Source organism: Myxocyprinus asiaticus, chromosome 3 (genome assembly GCF_019703515.2).
Source record: "Myxocyprinus asiaticus isolate MX2 ecotype Aquarium Trade chromosome 3, UBuf_Myxa_2, whole genome shotgun sequence".
Lineage (NCBI taxonomy): Eukaryota > Metazoa > Chordata > Actinopteri > Cypriniformes > Catostomidae > Myxocyprinus > Myxocyprinus asiaticus.
Window position 1 is genome coordinate 62,410,447 of NC_059346.1, and position 17,065 is coordinate 62,427,511.

At 45.4% G+C, this 17,065-nt stretch overlaps 1 protein-coding gene across 1 annotated transcript in view; it reads left to right on the top strand.

The window, feature by feature from the left end:
- LOC127425911 (pappalysin-1-like) overlaps positions 1–17,065 on the top strand; it is a 224,140-nt gene that overhangs the window by 76,509 nt on the left and 130,566 nt on the right. The window contains exons 9-10 of the mRNA XM_051672227.1: positions 3,786–3,914; positions 4,062–4,153. Coding sequence (XP_051528187.1) covers positions 3,786–3,914; positions 4,062–4,153 — 221 coding nt within the window. The remainder of the gene's footprint in view (positions 1–3,785; positions 3,915–4,061; positions 4,154–17,065) is intronic.

The window sequence follows — 17,065 nt, forward strand, 5'->3', positions numbered from 1 at the left end:
TGTTTGTGGCTTACCCTCCTTGTGAAGGGTGTCAATGATTGTCTTCTGGACAACTGTCAGATCAGCAGTCTTCCCCATGACTGTGTAGCCTAGTGAACCAAACTGAGAGACCATTTTGAAGGCTCAGGAAATCTTTGCAGGTGTTTTGAGTTGATTAGCTGATTGGCATGTCACCATATTCTAATTTTTTGAGATACAGTAAATGATCATACTTTCCAGAAGGCCAACAATTCACTAAAAATGTTTTTTTTTATTGGTCTTATGATGTATTCTAATTTTTTGAGATAGTGAATTGGTGGGTTTTTGTTAAATGTGAGCCAAAATCATCACAATTAAAAGAACCAAAGACTTAAACTACTTCAGTCTGTGTGCATTGAATTTATTTAATACATGAGTTTCACAATTTGAGTTGAATTACTGAAATAAATGAACTTTTCCACGACATTCTAATTTATTGAGATGCACCTGTATATATATTGTTTTGGACTGTTTTGGTTTGCGAACGGCGCTTGGTCTGTGGTCTGTGCAAGTTTCTCTTGTAAACAATGATGCACTTCCTGCCTCCTCCTCCACGTGTGACCTTACCAACGAGCTTACGCCATCCCTCTCATGAGAACGCGTCACAGAGATGTACGGAAGCGAACATTTGTAGTTAAAAAGTATATAAGTATTGTTTTGTTCCTAAAAATAATAAATCGTTTGGGTTCAGAAGAACTTTATTTGTCGACTGGAGTTATGTGGATTATTTTGATGCACCATAAATATGTATTTTCACTTGCATTGTTTAAAGGAGGAGGCCTGAATTTAAATCCTAAAAATTTTAGATTCTGTTTTGATGAAGAAAGAAACTCAGATACATCTTGGATGGCCTGAGGGTGAGTAAATTATCAGTAAATTTAAATTTTTGGGTGAACTATTCCTTTAAAAGCCTATGATTGGATCATTATTGCAGTGATTGATATGTTTTAGCTGGCAACAATTATTTTAACCCTAACTGATGCAGTGTTTAGATTCTCATTTATTAAACAACCATGTCGGAATGCGTATCCCGTGGTCATGGAAAAGATGTTACTGTGTTTCAGGAGGGGCAAATTATTGGCCTACATCAATCAAAGAAAACAACTAAGGAGATTGCTGAAATCACTGGATTTGGGTTAAGAACTCTCCAATGTATTATAAAAACCTGGAAGGATAGTGGTGAACCATCAGCTTTGCGGAGAAATGTGGTCTGAAAAAAATCTTGAATGATCATGATCGGAGATCACTAAAAGGCTTAGTGAAGTCACATCATAACACATTTTTTAATATTGAAAGTAAGAGCATTTCTACACGCACAATGCAACGAGAACTTGCAGGATTTGGACTAAACAGCTGTGTGGCCACAAGAAAGCCATTTGTTAGTAAGGCTAATTGGAAAAAAAAACGACTTTAATTTGCTAGGATGCATAAAGATTGGACTGTGGAGCAATAGAAAAAGGTAATGTGGTCTGATGAGTCCAGATTTACCCTATTTCAAAGCAATGGGTGCGTCAGGGTAAGAAGGGAATTGCATGAAACGATGTGCCGGTCATGCATATTGCCCACTGTACAAGCCTCTGGAGGCAGTGTTATGATCTGGGGTTGCATCAGTTGGTCAGGTCTAGGCTCAGCAATGTTATGCAGTAATAAAATGAAGTCAGCTGACTACCTGAATGTACTGAATGACCAGGTTATTCAATAAATTGATTTTTTTCTTCCCTGATGGCATGGGCATATTCCAGGGCGACAATGCCAAGATTCATTGGGCTCAAATTGTGAAAGAGTGGTTCAGGGAGCATGAGGAATCATTTTCACACATGAATTGGCCACCAAAGAGTCCTGACCTTAACCCCATTGAAAGTCTTTGGGATGTGCTGGAGAAGACTTTACGGAGTGGTTAGACTCTGCCGTCATCAATACAAGGTCTCGGCCAAAAATTAATGCAACTCTGGATGGAAATAAATGTTGTGACTGCATAAGGTTGTCGAAACAATGCCACAACAAATGCACCTGTAATCAAAGCTAAAGGCCGTCCAATGAAATATTAGAGTATGTGACTTTTTTTTTTTTTTTTTGGCCAGGCAGTGTATGTTGTTTTTGGTTGTCACCATTATTGTGATTTGTATGTCAAATAATGAGCTCCACACGAGGTATGCAGTTAATGCGCACATACAGATATGAGCTCTGATGTGTAAGTAATTTAAAAATTAAAGACATTACATTATTTCAAAATAAAAGCCATTGAATTTGCTTTACCTTACAGAGTTTATTGAATATCCTCTGTCATGGGGTCTGCGTGGGCATGTTGGAGCCCAGGGCGGCTGCCTATATCACCTGTAGGATGGGCCTGATACTTGCGCAACAGCGGGCCGATCCAAATTACCCAGCGGCCCACTGGGAAAACACCCCGTGCTCCCGATGGCCAGTCTGCCCCTGAATCCAAGTAGAAATACACTATTTTCATGACGATTGCCTTGCAGATGATAATGGTGACAACATGACAAAAACAAGAAAATGCCTTTAAATGTGCACAGGGCGACTAGTTTTGTCTTGTAATGTCTTGCCTTAACTGGTATATGTGTTTGAATTACGCTACATTAGATGTACTTAAATTGGCAACCCTGCTGAAAAGAGCATTTGGTCATCAGCATACAGGCATATTGTCAAAGTGAGTGGAAGACAGGACCCAAAAGCAGAGGGAAAGTTCGAATGGAATTTATTTACAACACAACACAACACAGTTTTCTTTTCAAACTTAAAGCAAGCCCAAGGAATTCTCCTCTACATGCACTGGGCACGAACTGGCGAGGGTGACAGCAAACGAGAACAGAAGGTACTCCACTCCTGAAATTAAACTGCAGCCAGCTCCAACTGTATGAGAGAGCACAGTTACCACACACAGTAACAGTTACAAACACAACGGCAAACAGTAATAGTCACAATGATCCGACATCGGACATGACACGCGGGGGTTTAAATAGGAGAAACAAACACGGGGCAGGTGTCGTTCGCAGCTGAAGGTTGTAATGATCAGCATTCCCATGGAAACAATCAGGGTTCCCATAGAAATGCAGATTCAGCATGCCTGTGACACCTGAACCACATAAGGGCAAAACATAAACACGCTTTGATAAAACAGACAAGGACGATGATGCCACGGTCTTCCACAGGCACACACACACAACCTGGCAAGGTGCCAGGTAGAGGTTTAATCTCAGCCATATACGGCATGCTCATAGACCACCCATTAATGCATATTGCACACAGAAATGGCTGAAGAAAACCACCAAAATCCACTACAAATGTAATTGGCTGACACTATGCAACTTACAGTAGTTCACCAGTTTGACTGGAAACAAAGTTTTGTTAATACATTGATCAATTTTGAGGAAAATCGAATCACTATATTTGCCCAAGTTTGCCAGCTTAATGGCATTAAAACTTTGTAAAATATTCCAAATTTTGTCAACTAGATGTCCACGAGCAGAACTGTATGTTCAGCATTGTTTTGTAGATATGTCTGTGAAATATTCTGGACTTATTACTTTTTTGACAGACAGAAAATCTGATGAAAAATCTACACGTATTTTCATTAGTGCACCAGGTTTCTTAACTTGCAATACTTATAACTGGCAATACTTTCTTGGTCAAACATGCTTGAACCACTTGGGTATTTTTATCCACCAGCTAAAAATATAGAGCAACATCTGATTTAACCAGCATAAAATAGCCTTCAGTTTTCATGCAAATTGTCTTTTTTCCCATAGGGATGTTGAGTATGGTGGAGTGTACACTTACCAGGTCCAAACCATCTCTAGTCGGAGTGAGAGCGAGCCATCCCCTCCATTCACACACTGTCTGGGAGCCCCGTACTGTGGAGATGGACTCATCCAGAGGTGTGTTTTTTAATCACATTAACCTTACCCAATCATGAAAGGGTTCAGGATTTTAGCATCATAGAATCATATCCACCAAGTGAATAGGTAAGTTAATCATTTCAAAAATGTACATCACAATTTTTTGTTTATTATGTTTTATTTTAGGTCCCAGGGAGAAGAATGTGATGATATGAACTCTATGAATGGGGATGGCTGCTCCAGTCAGTGCAAGAAGGAGCCGCTCTTTAACTGTATTGGTAAGTGACCAGAGAAACTGTAAGATCATCCACAGCCATCTGTAGTGTATTGGAAAGTGTTGTATACTTTGAAATATCACTGCTGTGTGTTTTAGTTTACAGTTTTGCGAGAAGCATTCTGTTACGGTCCCACTCCAAAAAAAAAAAAAAAAACATCTCTGAGAGTGGTAACATAGGAGCACTGGCATATCTGAGCTTTTATTCGGTCCGTCCAGAACCAAAGCTATTGCTTATCACAAGCATTATGACATCCTTGTCAAATCTGAATGACATTTAATTCAAAAAGAGCATGCTAAGAAATTCATAAAAGATGTCTTGGCACCTTATCTTGTTCTGTTTTATTAATGATAGGATGCTTTGTGGTCTCTGTTTTTATGGCTAGAGCCTGAGGAAATTTACATAATTTAAAAACAGTGGTGGAGTACTTCTGTTTACTGTTAGAAAGCAAATACAAAAAGCCTCATTAGTCTAATATAGACACTTATACTGCTCATGATATAAAGCACAGCTCTACCTCTCTAGTTGTTTCACTAGAGGATTTTTGTGCATCAGTTTACAACAAAATAAAGACATTTTAAGTGACTGACAAACTGACATGCTGTCTAATTTAAAGGAATAGTTAATCCTAAAATGAAAATTTTGTCATAATTGACACCCTTATGTCATTCCAAACTCAAGCGACTTTCTTTCCTATTTTCAGTTTTAATTAATTTCAAAGAATTGGAAAGATTAAGTTCATCTTTTGAATAAAATTATAACATTCAGTTAATAGAATTTAATTCAGTTGGCTCAATTCAAAGCTGTTTAAGGACCCAAAAGTATCAAAATTAGTCCATGTGATTTCCTCTTCCAAGTGTTCTGTAGGCATAGAATAGGTTTCGTTGAGAAACAACCTGAAATTTGAGACAGTAGTTTTTCCCATTCATTATTTCCATAGGGCTTTCATACAATCCTTTATAAAATAGCACAACATGAACCAAACCAACCAATTCCAAGGTGAATCACACCATTGCAAACATAGATTTGAAGCAATAAATGTTTAAAAATCAGACACAAAGACAAAGGTAAAAGACTTTGTGCTTACCGTCTTTTCATGAGGGAATGAACTACAATCCAATGAAGTATTGCGAATGAGATAATCAGATAAAAACAATGAAAAAAATACAATACTATTGATTTAAAAAAAATTTTTATTATAAGTGTAGAATCAGTATGTTTACAGTATATTGCAAAATATTATATTCAAATATATAAGTTGTTTGAGAGTTTAGGAAAGACTGACTCAATTGCGTCATTTACGGTGGCTACATTCACACTGCAGATGAATGTGAAATCTGTTTTATGACACTCTCTGCCGGGACTGTACGTCATCACTGGCACTACTGTGATCCAGACATCTGAATCAACATACCGAAAGTGCGCTTGACTATATCACGCATCTGGATATATGACAGGTTATAACACTTTTCTACATCATTTGATAATTATTTGATGACTTACTGCTGATATGATCGATAGAAAATGTACACAAACATCTCTTTTAAGCAAAATTTGCATTATCGTCTGGTTTCATTTGGCGGTAATTGCATAATGTAAATTACGCAGGTAATTTTTGTGAATGAAGCATAATCTACAATGAGCCTAACTGACATAATCCACAATCTATAATGACTGTAATCCACAATGAGCCTGAATGACAATGGAAAGGAATGTGTGGAAATGGAATGACTATGACTTCGTTTAAATACTCAAGATGCAGTGCAGTTTCAGTGCTGATTGCGACTGCTAAAATAGATGGCGGGTGATTTGTGAATAAGACACAGGTATTTGTGCTGAAATACCACTTTCAAAAATGGCACAACTGTTTAATGAATTCCTCCCGTATACACCGATGAGCCAAAACATTATGACCACTCATAGGTAAATCGAATAACGCAGATCATCTCCTAACAAGGCCACATGTCAAGGTCTGGGTAGATTAGATGGTAAACGAACAATCAGTTCTCGTAGTCAGCGTGTTGAATGCAGGAGAAATGGGCAAGAGTAAAGACCTGAGCGACTTTGACAAGGGCCAAATTGTTTTGGCCAGATGACTGGGTCAGAGCATCTCTGAAACAGCAAAGCTTGTGAAGTGCTCCCAGTCAGCAGTGGTGAGTACCTACCGACGATGGTCTGAGGAGGGACAAACCACAAACCGGCAATAGGGTGTTGGGCGGCCAAGTCTCATCGATGTGTGAGGGCAACAAAGGATATCCCAACTGGTCCAAACCTACAGAAGGTCTACTGTGCCACAAGTCAGAGAAAATTGTAATGATGGTTATGGGTAGAATGTGTCACAACACACAGTGCATGGCACCAGGATGCACTGTGGGAAGATGACAAGCCGGTGGAGGGAGTGTGATGCTCTGGGCAATGTTCTGCTGGATTCTGCTGCATTCATGTGGACATCAGTTTGACACGTGTCACCTACCTAAACATCGTTGCAGACCAGGTACACCCCTTCATGGCAATGGTATTCCCAGATAGCAGTGGCCTCTTTCAGCAGGATAATGCACCCTTCCACACTGCACACATTGTTTGGGAATGGTTTGAGGAACATGATGAAGAGTTCAAGGTGTTGCCCTGACCTCCAAATTCCCCAGAATTCAATCCAACTGAGCTTCTGTGGGATGTGCTGGACCAACAAGTCCGATCCACGGCGGCTCCACCTTGCAACTTGCAGAACTTGAAGGATCTGGTGCTAATGTCTTGGTGTCTTATACCACAGGACACCTTTAAGGGTCTTGTAGAGTCCATGCCTCGGTGGGTCGGCACTGTTTTGGGGGCATGCTGAGGACCAACAGCATATTAGGCAGGTTGTCATAATGTTTTGGCTCATCAGTGTATAAAAGGTAAGAAAAGTTATTATCTATAATTATTTCAGATTGCCATTGACTTGCTTGCATTTGGGTTTGTTACAGTTTGAGAAATATAGAAACTGTGTTTTCTGCGTGAGTGACACAAGTAAAGCACTTACAGAAATCTATCTCTGTATCTTTTAATGTGCATATTTTTCTAATGTGTAGTCCAAGCGAATCGCTGAACCCAACTGTTGAGCTTTCAATTTTATTTTATTTCCTTAAAAAAGAAATTAATGCATTAACTAGAAAATATTTGACTCACAATTAACATTTTTAAACAATAACACACCTATATATGCCAGAAATCAAGACAGACATATACTTTATATATACAGTGTATATATATATATATATATATATATATATATATATATATATATATATATATATATATATATATATAATTAAATAATAAGTGCATAATAACTAAACACCATTTTTATTTTTAAATAAAGTTTTAATGCAGACTGATGGCTTTAACAGAAGCCTATACCATTGATTGACTACCTTGGATCTCTCAATAGGTTTATCTTTTTGTTTATAAGTTATCATTACTAAACAATGCCCTTATTGAAAAAATGAATGGGATATACTTCCAGAACCAGAGAGTTGCACTCTATTTATGAATGCTATGAGAGAAGCTCATTCAAATTTGTATAAGTTATCATTAATAATCAATTCCCTTATGGGAAAAATGAAAGGGATATATACTTCTAGAACCAGACCATTATGCTCTATTCACGAGTGCTATGAGAGAAACTTGTTCACAGTAGGCCTACATTGCATGTTCACATTAGATCATGTGTAGTTTTAATGCTAAACATGCAAACCACTGTGAACGAGCTTCTCTCATAGCGCTACACATTGTCAATAATTTCACATGCGAAGAGGTTAACCAATTATAACAGAGGTCAAAAAAGTCATAGATCATAAAAAAGGTTTACATTTTTTAAGACTGGTAGTAAGATGTGATCTTTTTATGAGATTTGAAGAAATTATATTGTGAAGTAATGCTATTTTATGATATTAAGTAATAGCAGGCAATTCTACTTTTTTGCTGTGTGCTTGTGGTCAGAATAATAGTGCCAGGAAACAGTATATTTCTTCCATTTGCTAAAGGAGGAATACATTTTTGTGGCAGCTTGAAATATGTGTTTTTTTGTGGAAATCAGACACCATAATGGTTAGACCGTTTGTCTTAATGATGGTGCATCTAACTTTTTTCAAAGCCGCATGCACTCATACACAGAAGATAGTATTTGAAATTCCTTATCTCAATATTGGGTTGTATACAATACTAAGTGACATCATTGTAATTGCTGTTGCCCGAAAAGGTACAATCGGTTGTCGCATTGTATCAGGGGAATATCACGGTACCGTCAGTATGGTGTTGCACAGATGTGTGTAAGGCTACACAGATGAGACAACAGTGCAACATAAATGATAGGTGCGGGTGTGTAAGTGAGCTGTGTGTGTGTGTTGTGTGTGTGCCCCCCTCGGCAGCCCCTTGTTTCAACATCAGCAGAACCGAGCTGAGGGGAGCGCTGGAATTTGTGCAGAGGCTCGAGCCAACTTGGCACGGCATGCCTCAGTCCCCTTACAGGAACCCCGTACACTGAAAGACAGACAGAAAGAGAGATGAATGGAGAAAGAGAGAGAGAGAAAGAGATAATTTTAAAATATTCTTTATTACAATTTAAAATAATAATAATAATAACACAAATAAATAAATAAATAAATAAACATCCAATACAGAGCTCAGAGGTCTTCCATGGATTTATAAAACCACAAATCAGTTAACACTCTTGATTTGACCATTGTTTAGGCCAGGTTTTTTTTTTTTTTTTTTTTCTGCTGGATTCAGTGAGAGTAAAAGTGGATGGAGACAAGACAAAATGTGGGAGAGAAAATGTTAAAGTGGGAGAGATTGGGGAATTAGAATCAGAGAAAAAGTGAGATACAGACAGAGGAGAAAAAGTAGAGTAGAGATGAATGAGAAACAGCAGCTTCAGAGCCTGGAAAACTCATCCGAGAGACCCCAGGACTCACCGGCCAAAAAACCTGATAGACTCATAGCCTGTGTCCAAAAAAAGCAGCCTTTGCAGGCCGTATATGGATGTAGGAAGGCACCGAGGCAGATCTCAATTCAATGTTTGCTTACATCTTGTCTACAAAAATGCTTTCATTTGGTAGGATTTTGAAGACAGCATAGATGTATCCAGGGCCAAAAATGTACAAGTAAAAAAAACTGTGACATTATAAGAAACTGTAATGTAATACATTTTTTAAATCCAAATATAAGAATGATAATGCCCAAGACTGCCTTATTCTGAGTGACCTGTTGTGACATGCCTATTAATTTATTAAAATGAATCACAAATAATCACATATATTATTATTTGCTGAGAAAGGCTACCAAATAAAGATAATTGCATATGAATAATACAGAAAAATTCATATATATATACACGTACATATTATTGTGGCAGAGGAGAAAGGTACTGGTTAGATAATACAAAAACATCTAGTTTATAAATGTAACCGTGATTCCTTAAAAGGAGGGAACGAGATGCTGCATATGTAGCTGACACTATGGGAACTCCACCCAGGAGTGACGATCTTTGAAGCTCGTACAGAACCATGCCAATCACTTGACACTCCGGCTCTTATCCGTGCATCATCGCGGGCATATAAACCGGAGCACAGCATCTTTTCAGCATGATTTTTTGACTGAAGGGAGGAGCCATCTCTCGGTCCCTTAACTGCGAGAAATCAGTAGCTGACGCTAAGGGAATTGAATATCATAACGCTGTGCTACTGATTCAGAACCAAAACAATGCCTCTTCTAGGGAGATCTGGCTGGAAATATGGTGTCGAGCACTGACTGCAACAACCCTGAAGTGTCTGATGAGCCCCGTTCATGGGCCAGACATGGTGTCTCCACAGCTCTGGTTAGGGATACCAGATCATGCCTCAAGCTTGCGAGAGCAGAATTTTCCTTGGAGGGAATTTCCCATGCAGGAGCATCCAACCGTTCTAATATTTTCGGAAATCAAGGGCAGTTGGGCCACTGGTGTAGCGAGCAGACAGGAAGGAATGCATACTTGCATTTGGTTAGCCATTTGTGAGCCAAAATGTCCACTGCCAGTGTAGTTTGTTTTATGTAGAATTAAAGGCAACAATGCGTTGTCTCCAGGAAGGCAAACAGGTCCACCTTGGCGTCCCCATATACCTCCCAAATCCTCTGAACTATCTGAGGATGATGTCTCCATTCCCCTGGTCTGACTCCCTAATGTGAGAGCAAGTCTGCCCCACATTTCAGGTGAACGGGAACGTGCATTGCAAGTATAGAAAGGAGAATACGACGTGCCCGAGCCTACATTGGGCACAAATGGACAACTTGGTGATGTCACAACTGCAGTGCTGTCTTACGGAGCAGAACATGAAAACATTTGCATTTACCTTTAGTCATTTAGAGAACGCTTTTATCCAAGGCGACTTACAAATAAGGAACATAACAAGCAATTTGTCATACAAAAGTCAACAACATCTGCAGTAACACACTGCCAAGTTTCCAAAGTAGCTAGAGTAGTATAGAAGCTAGTGCAGAAGAAAGAGACAGACAATTTATATTTTTTAAATAATTAAATAATAAGTGCAGTTAGTGTGGACTGGTCTTGAACGGAGACTTTGAGTGTCCGGTCCAAGCATCTCAAGTCAAGTATGTTGAAGCCTTTCTGCATGTCACAAGCCGGCATGCTTTCTATCACAGTTTTGTTGAGACTGTTCCTTTTAGCGTAAAATTGGCATGTCTCGCACCATCAGGGCTTGAGTTGACGCCATCCCCTTTTGTGGCAAAAACCACCCCCTTGTAAAATGTCATGGTTACTGGTGTAACCTCCGTTCCCTGATGGAGGGAACGAGAGGTCGGTGTCGATGTAGTGACACTAGGGGTCACTCTTGGGAGCCCGAGACACCTCTGGTCTTTGATAAAAGGCCAATGAAAATTGGCGAGTGGTATTTGCATGCCACTCCCCCGGACATACGGGTATAAAAGGAGCTGGTATGCAACCACTCATTCAGGTTTTATGCTGTGGAGCCGATATAAGGTCCGGCCATTTCAGTGAGTAGTTCAGCATTGTGGTAGGAGGGGCACAACGTCTCGTTCCCTCCATCAGGGAATGGAGGTTACACCAGTAACCATGATGTTCCCTATCTGTCACTCACTCGGCGTTGGTGTCGATGTAGTGACACTAGGGGTCCCTATTCAAAACGCCACAAGGCTGAACGGTGTTACGTGAACTGGCGGTGTGTGGTGGGCAGACTTGCTGTGTGCCTCATAGCCAGCACACCAGGTTGACACGTAACCTCCCCCGACACAGCCCTTTTTGAGGACAAGTCGACTACCCAAAGATAGAGACAGGCTTAACCCAGTCATGGCCTCTTTTCCCCTTCTCTTTTTCCACTCCCTAAAAAAGAAGGGGGATTATCCGACTGGGCCGCCAGGTCTAGTCGGGGGGTGTCCCTCCCAAGGGGAAGACACCGCGGAGAACACACCTCGCCCAAAGAGGGGGGGGGGATATTTAAGTGGAAGAATACGTCACATGGTCTTTCCAACCATGTAGAGAGCCTTCAAGGTAGATCCTGCCCAATGGGGGAGGAGTTACTACAAACATGGAGACTGGGGCAGAGGGGCACTGCCCAAGGAAGACGCAGTTTGCCAGCAGGGAAACGAACTAGTGGAAGATATAGATCGCATGGGGTTAGCCTTACAGGGAACCACCACATGCGGAGCACCTACCCCAGAACAGGGCTCTTAGTTAGCACGTGTACTGGGCCGGCAGCGAGTCTCTCCAAAAACTCGACTGCCACAGGGTTCGGAGGAAGTCAACCAGGGAACAAAGTTTGTGAACGCCATTAATTTGGGAATTAATGGCGCACGTCTTCAGCTCCAAGGGGGCTGGAAGGTGCTATGTGCAAGCGATACACCCGGCCAGCTATCCCGGGCTTATCCACTTTCGTTGCGTGCCACTACCTGGGACGAAACCGGTTCCACCTGGAGGTTGTAGAACCTTGCACAGGTGTTGGGTGTTGCCCAGCTCTGCAAATGTCTGTTAGAGAGGCACCCCTGGCCATGGCCCAGGGAGCCGTTACACCCCTGGTAGAATGGGCTGGTAGCCCTACTGGGGGCGGCATGTCCTAGGTGACATATGCCATAGTTATGGCGTCAATGAGTCTGTGGGCGATCCTCTGCTTGGAGACAGCGCTTCCTTTCCGCTGTGCACAAAAACAGACAAAGAGCTGCTCAGAGATTCTAAAGCTCTGCGTGCGATCCAAATAGATGCGTAAAGTGCGCACCGGACACGGCGATGACAGGGCTGGGTCTGCCTCCTCTTGGGGCAGTGCTTGCAGGTTCACCACCTGGTCCCTAAAGGGGTGGTAGGAACCTTGGGCACATAGCCCGGTCAGGGTTTCAGGATCACGTGAGAGTAACCTGGACCGAACTCCAGGCACGTTTCGCTGACAGAGAACACTAGCAGGTCACCTACCCTCTTGATGGAAGTGAGCGCAGTCAGGAGGGCAGTCTTCAAGGAGAGTGCCTTAAGCTCGGCTGACTGCAAAGGCTCAAAGGGGGCTCTCTGTAGACCCTGAAGAACTACAGAGGTCCGATGAGGGAACGAGGCACGGTCTGGAGGGATTCAGCCTCCTGGCGCCTCTTAGGAACCTGATGATCAGGTCGTGCTTCCCTAAGGACTTACCGTCAACTGCGTCGTGGTGTGCTGCTATGGCAGCAACGTACACCTTCAAGGTGGAAGGGGACAGCCTCCCTTCCAACCTCTCTTGCAGGAAGGAAAGTACTGATCCTACTGTGCATCTCTGGGGGTCTTCCCGACGGGAAGAACACCACTTAGCGAACAGATGCCACTTAAAGGCATACAGGCGCCTCATAGAGGGGGCCCTAGCCTGAGTGATCGTGTCTACCACTACAGGTCGGAGACAGATTACGTCTTCCACGTCCTGTCCAGGGGCCAGTCATAGAGATTCCAGAGGTCTGGGCACGGGTGCCAGATGGTGCCCCTTCCCTGAGAAAGATGGTCCTTCCTCAGGGGAATTCGCCAGGGGGGAGCTGTCGCGAGGAGCATGAGGTCCGAGCACCACGTCTGGGCGGGCCAGTAGGGTGCTACCAGGACAACCTGCTCCTCATCCTCCCTGACCTTGCACAGGGTTTGTGCAAGCAGGCTCACTGGGGGAAACGCATATTTGCGCATGCCAGGGGGCAAGCTGTGTGCCAGCGCATCTATGCCGAGGGGGGCCTCGGTCAGGGCGTACCAGAGCTGGCAGTGGGGAGGATTCTTGGGAGGTGAACAGGTGCACCTGTGCATGTTGAATCGACTCCAAATCAGCTGGACCACCTGAAGGTGGAGTCTCCACTCTCCCCTGAGGGTAACCTGTTGTGACAGCGCGTCCGCTGTAGTGTTGAGGTTGCCCGGGATGTGAGTGGCTTGCAGCGACTTGAAGTGCTGCTGACTCCAGAGGAGGAGACGGCGGGCGAGTTGTGACATACAACGAGAGCGCAAACCACCGTGGTGGTTGACATATGCTACCATTGTCGTGTTGTCTGTCTGAACTAACACATGCTTGCCCTGGATCAACAGCCGAAACCTCTGCAGGGCGAGCAGGATTGCCAACAACTTGAGGCAGTTGATGTGCCAATGCAGTCGCGGACCCGTCCAGAGGCCGGCTGCTGCGTGCCCGTTGCAAACAGCGCCCCAGCCTGTTTTGGAGGTGTCTGTCGTGACCACGACGAGCCCGGGGACCAGTTCTAGAGGAACACATGCCCGTAGGAATGAGAGGTCGGTCCAAGGGCTGAAAAGACGGTGACAGACGACGTAATGGCCACGCGGTGTGTCCCGTGGCGCCATGGCCGTCTCGGGACTCGAGTCTGGAGCCAGTGCTGAAGCAGCCTCATATGCATCAATGCGAGTGGGGTGGCCACCGCCGAGGATGCCATATGCCCCAGGAGCCTCTGAAAAGGTTTCAGTGGAACCGCTGTTCCCTGTTTGAACTGGGCATGCTCGTTCATAAGGCGCACCGTCAAGGAGACTGAGTCCAACTCTAAACCGAGAAAAGAGATGCTCTGAACCGGGGGAGCTTGCTCTTTTCCCAGCTGACCTGAAGCCCTAGTCGGCTGAGGTGTGACAGCACCAGGTCCCTGTGTGCGCACAACACGTCTCGGGAGTGAGCTAGGATTAGCCAGTCGTCGAGATAGTTGAGAGAGCGAATGCCCACCTCCCTTAACGGGGCAAGGGCAGCCTCTGTAACCTTCGTAAAGACGCGAGGAGACAGGGACAGGCCGAAAGGGAGGACTTTGTACTGATACGACTGACCCTCGAACATGAACCACAGGAAGGGTCTGTGTCGAGGAAGAATCGAGGCGTGGGAGTACGCATCCTTCAGGTCTACCGTCGCGAACCAATCTTGATGCCAGATGCTCGCCAGAATGCGTTTTTGCGTCAGCATCTTGAACGGGAGTCTGTGTAAAGCCTATTTCAGAACTCACAGGTCCAAGATTGGCCTCAACCCACCGCCTTTTTTCGGTACGATGAAGTAGGGGCTGAAAAACCCCTTCTTCATCTCGGCTGGAGGGACAGGTTCTATCGCGCCCTTCCGTAGGAGGGTAGCGATCTCCGCGCGAGGTAGCAGTGTTTTCGTCTTTCACAAAGGTGAAGTGGACACCGCTGAACCTGGGCGGATGCCTGGTGAAGTGAATCACGCAGCCGAGTCAGATGGTCCGGACCAGCCCTCGCGACGGATTGGAAAGTGCAAGCCATGCGTCCAAGTTCCGCGCAAACATCATTGGACGTGCCGGCAGGTGGGGCCTTGTGGCGGGGCGGAGCTCGAGGTGCCACACCACGTCGTGGCCGTGCTGAGTCCAAGGACATCGAAGCACTTACCTGGCTCCTTGTGACCACCCCCGGAGCAGCCTGGGATGGGGGAGGAAGAGGCCTGTCCTCGTGACTCATGGAGACTCAGGGGCGGGAGACCGCCGCTACAGAGCCATACCTGCCAAATAGAGTGGTGGACGGTGGTCGTGATGACGGCCGTACACACCGAATACGTGACCCAGGGAACAAGGAATCCGCTTTTGCTGAGCTCTTGAGTACTGCAGCCACTTGGGCATGCAGTGCAATTAAATGCAAAAGGTAACAAAAAGATGGAGATCTGCTTACCAGCTCCAGAGCAACGGGTTTCGTTGTCCCTGGGTCGCCCATCTCAAGGGCGCTTTGAAGCCTTTCATGGGTTCTGGGCAGCCGCAAGATGCGTGATGTCTGCTTCCTGCGGTGAGCTCCACGCCGGGGCCGGGCTGAAGGGGTGGGCTGTGGCGGAGCCAGTGCAGTCACCGCAGGGGGACGTCCTTGGCAATGAGTAGACGGGGTACGGGATCTTGAGCCACGCCGGGGCAGGATATGCCGGCTAGCATCCATCTACTGCTCTACCATCGAAAACTGCTGGGCAAAGTTCTCGACGGTGTCACCGAATAGGCCCGCCTGGGAAATGGGGGCAGCAAGGAATCGTGTCTTGTCGGCCTCACCCATCTCGACCAGGTTGAGCCAAAGGTGGAGCTCCTGGACCACTAGTGTGGCCATCGTCCGACCGAGAGACCGCGCTGTGACCTCTGTCGCTCGGAGAGCGAGGTCGGTCACCGAGCGCAGTTCCTGCATCAATCCCGGGGTGGAACTACCCTCGTGCAGTTCCTTTAGCGCCTTGGCGGACTTGCAGGAGAGCCATGGCATGCAGGGCGGAGGCGGCTTGTCCAACGGCACCGTAGGCCTTAGCCGTCAGAGACGACGTAAACCTACAGGCCTTGGACAGGGGTTTTGGGCACCCGCCCCAGGTGGCAGGGCTCTGCGGGCATAGGTGCACCGCGAGCGCCTTTATCCACCGGGGGATTTCCGAATAGCCCTTGGCCGCCCCACCATCGAGGGTAGTGAGGGCAGGGAAGCTGAAAAGATCAGGACTGGGCAGTAAAAAGTGCCTCCCATGATCTTGTCAGCTCTTCATGCACTTCCGGGAAGAAAGGAACGGGGGCGGGGCGTGGCTTTGAGCAGCGCAGCGAGCCCAGGAACCAATCACTGAGCCGCGAGGGTTCAGGGAAGAGCAGTGAGATCCACTCTAACCGACGCTCACGGCTGCCTGGGAAAGCATGTCGTCATCTCCGCATCAGCCTGTGACTGGGCAATCGACCCCGAAGGGAGGAGCCCAGCTGAGGCTTCCGACTGGACGAGCCCTCTCTCCGATGCTGCGCTCGAGAGCTCATCACTTTCGCGGGCTCCGAATAAGAGGTCGAATTCGCCGTGAGACGAGCCGGTGGACTCACCCGGAAGCCCGATCGGGGCAGACGAGCGTGCTGGGGAATGGGAGGTCCGCGGGGGGATACCTGGCGGAGGCGGTCCCATTGGGGTCCCCAAATCGCCCCCAGTGCTAGCCACGCTTGCCTCATACCCGTGGGTAAAAGGACCGAGGCGGGAGCCTCTGGGGTGGCTCACTTTCTTACGAAGACGAGCCGTGACCGCAACGTTGCCATGGACATATTCTCACAATGAGAACATGACCATCCACGAATGCTGTCTCCGCGTGAGCAGTGCCCAGACACGAAAGACAGTGATCGTGACCGTTAGAAGGCGAGAGATAACAAGCGCAACCAGGAATAACACACAATCGGAAAAGCATCTTTAAAAAGACGCGTCTTTAAAAAGACGTTCCCTGTGCGCGCTCTTTTAGAGAAATATATACTCTTTTAGAGGGGAAAAATGCTCTTTCAGAAAATATACTCTCCAGTTTTTCTGCTGAAGCACCCAGGGGCATTCTCTGCAGTGCACCAGTGCAGAGGAGGGAGAAGCCGCTGAAATGCGGCGTCAGATCCAGCAGAGGTGAATGAACAGTAGTATTCAGCTCAATGAGCATGACCGTTCGGCTCCGAAGAGAAGATCTGAATGAGTGGTTGCATACC